This window comes from Meriones unguiculatus, chromosome 2 (assembly GCF_030254825.1).
Source record: "Meriones unguiculatus strain TT.TT164.6M chromosome 2, Bangor_MerUng_6.1, whole genome shotgun sequence".
Classification (NCBI taxonomy): domain Eukaryota; kingdom Metazoa; phylum Chordata; class Mammalia; order Rodentia; family Muridae; genus Meriones; species Meriones unguiculatus.
Window position 1 is genome coordinate 66297229 of NC_083350.1, and position 11253 is coordinate 66308481.

Here is an 11253-nt window from a genome sequence, read left to right on the forward strand (position 1 = left end):
GCTTCCAGCATAGCCAGAGCTATACAATGAGGCCCTGTCTCAAAAAAGAAGGTGGTGGTATCTGGGCTTTGTTAAGGTCCATTCAATTGCTCTCAAGTAGAAAGAATCTATCTCTGGCCTTTCACGGAGACCCAAATCATTAACAACAGAGTTGGGCCTATCAATCACCTCAGATAGGCTGATTTCCTCAAGCCAAGACAAAAAGATGGAGAGAGTAATTATCCCCTTAATGAGATGACATACTTTTTTAACGCACTTTTTTTTGGGGGGGGGTTCGTTTGTTTGTTTTTGTTTTTTTCAAGACAGGGTTTCTGTGTGTAGCCTTGGCTGTCATGAAATGTGATCTATAGACCAGCCTAGCTTGGAAGAGACCTCAGAAATCTACCTGCTTCTGCCTCCCAAGTGCTGGGATAAAAGGTGTTCACCACCCCTGCCTGGATTGAGATGATGTATTTTAAATGTATTTTCCTCCCCAAAAACTCACTCTGGAAGTAGTCACTTATGGAGTCACTTTTTTTTCTGAATTACCCAGAAAAACTGTAACTTTTTCTTCTCTCCAAACTCTAGGCTTTCTCAGTCTCTGCTTCTGCTATATGGCTGCTTGCTGAACATGTCGGACCCTATCTCAAAAGGCATGATTTCTTTCCCCATGTCTACATGCTCTTATGATGAGACTAAAATCCGAAAAGGGAACCTCAGTTTTACCGTTAACATCTTTACCTCCTGAAATCTATCAGGGATTACAGGAACACAGCACTAAGCCTGGCTTAAAGTGAATTGTTTTTTGTCTGTTTGTTTTTGAGAAAGGGTCTCACTGTGTATGTAGTCTTGGTTGGCATGAAACACACTATGCAGATGAGCCTGTCTTCAAACTCACAGACATCTGCCTGGTTCTGTCTACTAAGTGCTAGGGTTAAAAGTATGGGCCACCATGCAAGCCTTGAAAATGTATCCTTTTAAGAGAGTTTATTACAACTGTCTCAAATGTTCAACTCAAAATAATTAACATTCCAAACACAATATCAATGGCTCTAACCTATATTACCTGCTTATATGACTTATGTAGCAGCAGATAAACCCTCACTCCTCAGAAGTCAAAAATGAGGCGGCAAAAATACTCAGTTTAATGAGACTCGAGGTTTTAAGTTGGACATGGTAGCACACAGCTATAATCTTAGCATTTGGGAGGTGGAAGCAGGAAAATCCAGGTCATCCTCAGCTAAATAGCTAGTTTGAGTCTAGCCTAGCCTAGCCTATAAAAACAAACAAACATACAAACAGCAAACCAAGGATAGGGAATAGAGGAATGAAATAAAAACAAGGGTATATCCTTTGTCAAATTAGAAGGAAAAAATTTAAATCAGCATGGTAATGTACTACTCTAATCCCGGTACTTGGGAGACTGAGGCAGGAGGATTTTGGTCAATCTGTATGACATATAAAACTTTTAGGATAGCCTGGGCTACAATACAAAACCCTTTACAAAAATCAAACAGGGGAAAAACAAAAACAAAAACAGTGGTATGAGTACAAAAAAAAAACCTGGAGAAGAGCTGGGAATATTTTCCTAACAGAAACAAAACCAAAAACTACAACAGCTAGAAACCACTTTGCTGAGGTTCAAGAAGGCAGCCAGGAATCCTAGGGTGTAATCTGAGCTGTGCAAAGAGAGACAGTAGACAGGGAACCAGCCTAAATTCAAGAGGAAGATCATAAAAGTTCAAGGCCAGCCTAGGTATTGATTGAGAGTAACACGAAAAACTACATTATTTTTAGTTGAATGTTTGGGCCATTTGCAACATGCGTCTTCAAGAATACACTTTCATCCTGTGAAACCACTCTCAAAACAAAAACCAGGGTGGAGGCTAAGAGAAATAGAAAGGCGTTCAGAATCAAGCAGGAAGTTTAACATTTTATAGGTCATTCGAGGCCCCTACAAAAGAATGAACCACCTCACATCCTTCTAAATCTATAACAAATTTATTCATGGCACTTTGGTGCCGCAAGCTGGGTTTGGGAGGCACAAACTTGTAAACCTGACACTTGGGAAGTATAAGGAGGCTCAGAAGTCCAAGCCTAAACAAGGTCAAGATTAGGCTGAGCCAAATGAGAGCCTATCTCTAAAAACCAAGACCAGGTTAGGAGTATGTATCACTCGGTGGATGGAGTGCTTGCCCTGTATGGATGCAGCCCCGGGTCCCATGCCCACGGGTCAGGCGTACCAGTAGCCTCAGAAGTCCAGAGGTAGAGAAGGAGTTCAGGCTCATCTTAGTTATGTTAGTGAGTTTGCTATATGAGACCCTGGCTCAAAAGGCCAAGGCATATAGTGGTGCCTTACATCAGCAAATGCCTGTTGACAGTAGCAAAGGGACAGGCAAAACAAAGCCTGTGCCCCTTCTGCAAATGAAAGAGCTCCCGCCTGCATGATCCCAAAGTTGATTCCAGAGATGGATGGAGCTCTTTCCCTAGCCTTAGGGAAAGAGACTGACCACAAAGGACAGGAGGGGATTTCTCGGTGTAAAGGAACTAACTGTCCTAGATAGTGGTGTTGTTCCAGGCTGTGTGGACAATTGCTGCAGTTCAACGCAGCTTATACGCTGTATGAGTCAGAGTGTATCACCTCAGTAAAGTTGAGAAGCAAAACAAAACAAAACAAAAAAAAACCATTGCTGGGATGACAGGGCAGTTACAGTAACACAGTGAGAAAGATCACAGACCCGCTTGGAACACAGGGTCCCTCCTACACAGGACAGGCACAATGGTAGCTGCTCAGAACACAGTCAGAAAGTTGACGTAACAATCAGTTCTGAGAAATTGCCCAATAGAGACTTCTTTGGGAATTCCCGAAGTTCCCATGAGTAAATCATACCGTGGCGTCCTGCAGCTCGGTTGATAGAGTGCTTGCCTGCACTGGGGACAGACAGCAGTGTGCACAAAGGCCTGGGTGCTGTGGTACATGCCTATAATCCCAGCAACTGGAAGGCAGCAGGGGCCGCAGTTCAAGGTCAGCCCCAATGATGTAAAAGTTTGACCAGATTGAACTCTCTCCGTGAGACCTTGTCTCAAAAAGAGTGTGATATCTTTCTGCCATGAAGGAAGGGAATGGGAGGGGTGGGAACGCTCATTAAGAGAAGGAGGTGTTGGATTGTCTGCCCTGACCCTCCAGGAGGAATCACAAAAGGAGGGATCATCGTAAAGAGAATATAGCTAAAGGATAAGAGCTGAGCATGGCTTGAAAACCTCGCTCCATCGCTGGCACACTCCTTTAATCCAAGTACGAAGGAGGCAGAGACCGGAGGATGTCTGTGAACTCAAGACCAGCCTGGCTTACAGGCCAGCCAAGACTACAGAGTGAGATGCTGTCGCAAACAACAACAGCAAATCTGGCTTCTTGTTCTCAAAACCTCTGAATGTGGTCAGTGAAATAGTAAAAGTCTACCACTGGTTGTCCTCCGACCTCCCGCATGTACACCATGGCAATGCTGTACACACCTCCCATAAATAAATAAACGTAATTTTCAAATGGAAAAACAAAAGGAAACCTCCTAAATGCATCACCAGAGCTTTGAAATCAGATTTCTCACAAACCCTTTCTCCTGGCTTTCTTGTGAGGCCTGTTTTACTAGCCTCCTGTCGCTCCAGTGCCATCTCCCAGAAGTGCTTGGGCTAAAGCCCTCTCCCTGAGAAGTGTGGCCCTTCACTCCAGCCCCCCCCCCCCCCCTTGTAGCGCAGCAGGGGAAAATCAATAAGGAACTCCATAATGACTCAACCATCTCGGAAACCAGCTGGAAACGTAATCACATCACTCCTATTTGTTATTTTATGAACCCCATTCTATTTCCTTAAAATAATTAGCCAAAATCCCCCATAATGAAGAGGCCAGCAGAGAGCTGACACAGGAAACACAGCTAAGGACACTGGAGAGACTTAGTCCCCAATCTCAGAGCAAAACTGAACTCTCCATGAATTGAAACAGGAAAGAGAAGCTCTGGGGACTCTCTAGGGTGGAGGGGAGGGATCTGGAGGGGAGGGATCTGGAAGAAGCTGTTGGCAGCAGGTGGCAGGCCTAACCTTTTACCGAGGTTCCCAACACAAAGCTTCACTAGGGATGTGCTGGCTGGGCTTAATGGTTCACACCGGTAATCCCGCCAGTTGGAAGGCTGAGGCAGGAGGATTGCTTTAGGTTGAAGGCTGGTCAGGGCTATAAAGTGTGCTTCAGGGTAGCCTGGGTTAGATAGAGAATGTGTCTAAACAGAATTTTAAAAAAAGATATGAGATAGCAAAGTAAGCATGAAAATAGAGACAGATCAAGGGAAGCTTTTATTCAAAGATAAAAGGCACAGACTAATATTCCACTATAGGGCAACACACAAGTCTCCCTCAAACAATGGATCATTCTGGTCTGGCCCAAGTACAGCTTAATGGTACAGTGTATACAGTGTGTGCCTAGAAAGAGTGAGATCCTGGAGGGAGATACTGAGTTCAGTCCCCAGCACAGCAAGAAAAACAATAACCCTATTGTGTCTAATATGGGGCACACATACACACAAGCTACAAAAGGTCCTGTGACTGATGCTATTGAAGGACACCAAATTGTACAAACTGTGTTTTGTTTTGGGATCATTTCAACAATATCTGATGCTCAATTGCCAAGCCTTTCTTTCAAGGAGTGGTGACACTGTGCTTTAAGAAGAACAACGGCACTCAAGAATTTCTCAACTGTTGTGGCGCAAAAGGCTTCACACACCACATTCTAACACACTCACCAAGGACATGGGGGGGTTCTTCCAGGGCATGGAGTGTTCATGGCTAGTCATCAGCTCTATCATAAAGTCATTACAGAAAAATCACAGACCACTGGAGCCAGGGATGTGGCTCAGTTGGTAGAATGCTTGCACAGCACGTACAAAGCCCTGGGTTCAATTTCCAATACCATCTCATGTGCACTCTTTCTCTCCTTCTTTCCTCTGTCTCTTTGTCTAACTGTCTGTCTGTCTCTCTCCCTCCCCTTTCCCCAACTCCCATCTAAGTAAGTCTCATGGCCCTGAACTTGTTTTGTCCTTCCTGATGATAAAGTCTGAAAGTATAGGTGAGGCAGGTGAGGATTTCCAGACAATTACAGACTTTCTACCATATACTAATGTTGAAAATGACAATGATTTTTATCAAGAAAACAAAACAAAACAAAAAAAAATTCAAAGTTAAAAAAAAAAAAGCCCAACTGTTCCTCATTCACTTAGCTGTAGCCAAACTAACTTCATAACCATTCTGCCTTCCTCGAGAACAAGGCCACACAAAATTAGCCTTTGTTTGTTAATGTTCGTGTTAAGCCTATACATGGAGCTGAGCACACACTAGAAATCCCAGCATCCACTCCTAGAGGGGAGAGGAAGCTCATAAAACTCAGGAAGCAAAATAAGTTAGAAGAGTCAGTATGATGGATCATCTTCATTGTCAGTCCAACTGGATTTGGAACCTCGCAGGAGAGGCGCTTCAGCTGCCTCATACCCTGCCCACCGTGCCTTCCCTGCCGGCAGACTATGTCTCCCCAAACTGTGAGCCTAAACAAACCTCCCCCTAAGTTGCTTCTCAGGCATTTTGTCACCGAAACAAGTAAACTACCCAGGGGTTGGAGAGATAACTCAGTGGTTGAGAGCACTTCCTGATCTTCTAGAGGACCTGAGTTCTGTTCCCGGCATCTACGTCGGCGCTGCACAGTAGCCTGTAAGCCTAGCCCTAGGGAACCCAAGTCCTTCTTCAGGCCTCTGATGGCACCTACACTTTTGTGCACATACCCATAAACACGCACACATGCCTAAAAAGAGATTTTTTAGCCAGGCTGTGGTGGTACATGTTACCCTAGGGACCCTGACTAATACAAGACTCTTTCATGAGTTCACTAACTCTCAGGGATTGTCTTTAACATATTTATCCTTTGTCTTCTATGTCCAGTTGGAAAGCTAATTATTTGGCTGTGTCTATTTGAACGTGTGATACTAAGAAATTGATCCAAGGCCTTGTGACACTAGGTAAGAACTCTGCCCCTGCATTATGTCTGTAGTAGTTTGAAGGAGATGTCCCCCATTGTTCCCCGGCATTTGAATATTTGATTCCCAGCTGCTTGCGGAGTTTCAGAAGGCTTGGGGGTGGGGGGTATAGCCTTGTTGGAAGAAGTTTATCACCTGAGGCCAACCTTGAGCATTTAATGACTGGCCATTTTGATTTCTCTCTCTCTCTCTCTCTCCTTCCTGCTTGTGTACCAAGATGTAAGCTCTCAGCTTACATCTCAGCCGCCATGCCTTCTCTCTGCAGTCATGGAATCATATGCCCAGAGAAATTATTTCTTTATAAGTGGCCTCTGTCATGGTGTTTTATCATAGCAACAGCAAAGTAGCTAATGTTTATCCCCAACCTACCTTTGGTGGACATGACTGTAACACTCAGAGAACAGCTTGTTTTCTTGGCACTGGACACTGAACCCTGCACACGTTAGGCAAGTGCTTTACCAATTAACGGCATCGCCAAACCTTTGACTGTTTAACTGTAAATTAGGTTCCTTTTCAGTTCAGTTCACAGTTTCTATTCAATAACTCCCTCTTCCCTAAGTTCCCTGACGATAGGAAAGCAAATGTAAGAAGTCTTTTTTCTTCTAATCCACTTTTACAATTTTTTTTTGTGATATGAATAATCAATTTAAAATATAATATATTCCTTTAATCCCAGCACTTGGGAGGCAGGTGGATCTCTGTGAGTTTAGGAACAATCTTGTCTATACAGTAAGTTCCTGGCCAGCTTGGGATACAGACTCAGACCCTGTTCCAGAGAGAGAGAGAGAGAGAGAGAGAGAGAGAGAGAGAGAGAGACTGATTCTTACAATTGTAGAAAAGTTGTCCAAAGCATGCAACACTAAGTCATCAAGATGACTCCGAGGATAAAGGCATTTGCTAGTTTGAATCTCCAGAACCCACAATGTAGAAGGGATGGAGGCATAAAGATCAGTTGTTCAAGGTCATCCTTGCTTATAAAGCTGAGACCCTGTCTAAAATAAACCAGGGACCAGCAAGACTGAAGATGTAGAGGCACCTACCACCACACCTGACTGCTAGAGGGTGGTCTCCAAGACATACAAGGTAGGAGAGCCAACTCCTAGAACCTGTCCTCTTCCTCCACTCTCATAGCCTGGGAAGCATGCATCATCTCACTCAAATAAGTGAGTTAATTGAAAATCCAGATGTTCCATTAAAAAACAAACAAACAAACAAACAAACAAACAGATGCCAGGACAGTGGTGGTGCATGCCTTTAATCCCAGAGCTTTGGAGGCAGAGGAAGGGCAGCTTGCTCTACAAAGCCAGACCCTTTCTCCAAAAAGAAAAGAAAAAGAAAAATGAAAAAAAAATTAATGACTAAAAGTGGACGGTCATCCTTGACTACATAGTGAGTTCAAGGCCATCTGGGATACCATGAGACCCTGCCAGAATAGAGACAATGATTACAGCTCTGTGTGACTGGCATTGACCAGTCCGGACTTGGCTTATACCAAGCCAGCGCTTTCCCACTGTCTTCCACAGTTCCAGCTCTCAGCCTTCCTTACAGGCTTCTCCACATCTCAAAGGCTCCTCACAAAGCTCAGTTTTGAGAGAGTCAACCACTTGGTCACAAGATGACTAGCGGCTGTGTTGAATCCCACAGCCAGCCTGAGATCACGCTCAGCTGCCACCGTGCCGAGTTGTGTTTGTAAGGGGCCTGTCTATACACTCATCCAGAGAATTGCTGCTGTTTTCTTGTCGTTTTGACTCGTAAAATATTTATCAGCTAAAAACCAACAAAAAGCAACCCAGATGGAAATCTAACCTCACTACGGGATAATGAAAACAGAGGGCTTCGCTTGCAGTTTTCTCATTTCCCAACTTAGGTTGGGCAGAAAAGAGTAACTCGTTTAGACTGTACAATTGGTGTTAACAACAGTCTCCAATGCAAACAGGACTCTGGTTAACATTTATAAAGTGGAAGGGGCCCAAGTTGGCCAAAAGGAAGAACATGGAAATTCTGCCCACAGCCAGAACAATGGACATAGATTTGTCAAAACAAAGAACAGTTCAGGGAGGGAAGGCAATTTGTCCAGCCCTTGTTATGGTATTTTATGACTATTTTTCCAGTGACTAGTTTCCTATTCACTTTAACAAAGAAAAAAGATTAAACAAAAAATAAATGTAACATTTTTGCAAGTTTATATTATCCTTTGGTAGAAACAAATAAATTACAGTGTTCAAAATCCAACCCCTGAAAACAATCTGGAATCCTGTGATTGCAGTAGCAAAGCTGCCCTTTCAGAGCTGTGGAAGGATTTTCAAGACTTATTGTCCATCTTTGGTAAAGCTTTTATGTTAATAAAGGTTAAACTAAAATCCTGGGGATGTAGTTCAGTGACCAAGTACTTGCTTAGTGATTTACAAGTCCATGAGTTCCACACACACTCACAAAGTAAAAAAATAGCGGGTTGGTTGAGATTTTTCTTACTATGCAAGGATTCCCCAACCTTATATAAACTGGACGCACAGGGCATACAGGTCAGTAACCCCAGCCCTGGGGAAGTGGAAACAGGAGGTCAAGGCCAAGGTCTGGGAAATGTGGTAGCACCTTTAATCCCAGAACCCAGGAGGCAGAGGCGGGCAGATTTGTGATTTAGAGGTCAGCCTGATCTACATAGTGATATCAAGGCCAGCCCAGGCTACATAGTGAGGCTCTCTCAAAACAAGAATTCAAGGTCATCCTCGGCTACACAGTGAGCTTGAGGCTAGACTACTTTACATGAGACCCGAAGTCCCCGCAAAGCCTCCCCTGAAGAAAACAGTTTTTAAAACACGTAGTTCTCTTTAGGCTATTGTCCTGACCTAACCGACCTATTTCCTGACATTGCACAACAGAACCTTGGCTCTCACCCTGTCAACCTGTCCTTTGGATGGCATGTCAAAGAGTTATGTTGAGAAAGCTGAGAACCACATCAATAACTGGAAAAGGCGTTACAAACGTAAGCCTTGAGTTTAAAGGTCGAAGCTGAAAACAAAACAAAACAAACAAACAAAAACAAAAACAGCTCCTGAGAATATCACAGAGTGGGGACCAGAGCGCTCTTGATTTAAACACTGTGCGCGCGGCACGTGCTCCCTGCCACCCTGTGGGCACCAGGGCTTCCTTGGCAGCTAACACGGTCAAGCACGAACATTTTTCACATACAGGGGTTTGCTTTGTTTTGTTAAGCCAAAAATCGGCACCAGCAAATGTGTTTTTCTTCTGGTGTCAGAGATGACGGTGGAGTGAGCTTGGCTTCTGACCTAAGCGTGCAAGCCCATACTCACACCCATGTAACCACGGGGGGGGGGGGGGACTGCCTGAATAAACAGCAAACGCAGATCCACACATGGAAGGCCGCTCTGCTTATCCAAACACCCCGTAAGAACGTGCTTCATTTTTAAAGCCTCCTTAGGAAACGGCTGCCGCTTTGCAACAGCCGTTGAGTTTTTCGCCGCAGTGAAAACTGCCTCTGCTTTCGGTTTGGGGAGTGGCAGTGGCTACGGTAGGTAGCACACAGCCTCCGGTCACCTCTCCGCTGAGTTTTTAAACGAGTGAATCCCGTGGCGTGGAGCAAACACCCGAGCTCCAAGCCCCACCCTATCCGTTGGTCAAAACTAGCGACCTCAGAAAGCCTTTGGCACGCTCCAGCTGAGAAGGGGACGCGGGGTAGGAACTGGAAGAGTTTGCACAGGTCTTCTCTACAGCCCAAGACATCAGCCTCCGGAGGTTCCGGAACATGTGCACCGCTTCAGCAAAAACAAAACCCACCCAGGTTCTCAGGAGAGCGGGGGACCCGATCGGTCAAAAATCAGCCAGACCACTGTGCAAGGCGGGAGGCCCCTGTCCCATCACCCCGGCTCTCGCAATCCTGTGCAAGCGCTCCCCAACATACACACGTACATCGGGTGTCTTCCCGGACCAGAGCAGGTGCAAGAAGCCCTTGCATCAGTTTCCCCAACACTCGCTGCTTCTGCTCCCACGGGCCTCGTGCCCTCTCCTTCCCCAACATCCCCCCGCCGCTGGGTGGGCGCGCCACCCGAGCTCCCCGGACACTCACACATGGCCACAGCGGGTCCGGACCGGCTGGTGTAGCACCTCCAGGCACACGGAGCAGTCGAAAGAGGTGATGGGCAGCTTCGGGTCCGCGCTGCGCTCCAGGGTGGTGGTCCCCGGGGCGGAGGAGGCGGGCGCGGACTTGGAGCTGTCGCTGCTCAGCAGGGAACCCATCGCTGCGCTTCCAGCAGGCTGCCAGGAGCTCCGTGCCGCCTGCGGGTGGTTCTGTTGTCCCTCCCCGGAGGAAGGAAGTCCAGGCCCAGCCGGGATTGCCGCCTCCTGGCTCGGCCAGCCGCGGCGCGCGGGGCCTCTCGGTGAAGCGCAGGCGGACCGAGCGACCAGGCGCTGCAGAAGCTCGAGGTCCCCAGAGAGCGAAACCCGAACCCTCCACCCGCGCTCAGAGTTCCGCAAAGTCCAGTTGGAGAACAACCGCTGGAGACGGGCTAACTCTCTCTGGCCTCCAAGCTGGAATCTTAATAAGCCTCAGAGCCGACCTATGACCATTTCGGTGATTGACTCAATATTTCAATAAGGGAGTGATTAGCCCTGGGCAGCGGAAAGTTTCCTGATCCTGACGTGCAGCTGAATCTAGAGCCCCACTTGGTGGCGTACAAATACAATGCCAGCAGTCAGACAGGAGGATTGCGGCGAGTTCGCGGCCAGTTGGGCTGCATTTGAGCAAGACTCTTATCAAAAATAGATAAAGCAAGCCAGGCGTCGTGGCTTATGCTTTCAGCACTTAGAAGGTTGAGGTTTCAGGGCAGCCTGGACCACATAGTGAGTCCCAGGACGTTCAGGGGGATATGGAATGAGACCATCTCGAGAAAACAACACAGTTTTAGATGTAGTTCAGTGGTGGGGTGCTTGCCCAGCTGGTATGAGACCTGGGTTTGCTCCCCAGTACTGGAGTAAATGAAAAAGTAAAGAATAAAATAAAACTTGTCCCCGCGTGTGATGGGGACATATCTGTAATCACCGTGATTGGGAGCTTGAGATAGAACAGAAAAAAATACTTAGGGAGAGTTATAGATGTAAATGCAGCTGTATGGACAAATACGCTACAGACTGTGAACTATATATATTACTACAAAATATGTAATGTATAAAAATCCCCGGAACACCTGGG

The 11253-nt window shown here is 46.1% G+C and overlaps 1 protein-coding gene across 2 annotated transcripts in view; it reads right to left on the bottom strand.

Annotated features, from left to right (window-relative positions):
• Nucleotides 1-10685, bottom strand: part of Rnf125 (ring finger protein 125) — a 30311-nt gene extending 19626 nt beyond the window's left edge. Inside the window, exon 1 of one of the 2 annotated variants that reach the window (XM_060377632.1) lies at nucleotides 10132-10685. In XM_060377632.1, coding sequence (XP_060233615.1) covers nucleotides 10132-10301 — 170 coding nt within the window. In that variant the 5' untranslated portion in view covers nucleotides 10302-10685. The remainder of the gene's footprint in view (nucleotides 1-10131) is intronic. The other variant, XM_021628244.2, reaches the window with a different exon arrangement.
• Nucleotides 10686-11253: the final 568 nt, after the last annotated feature.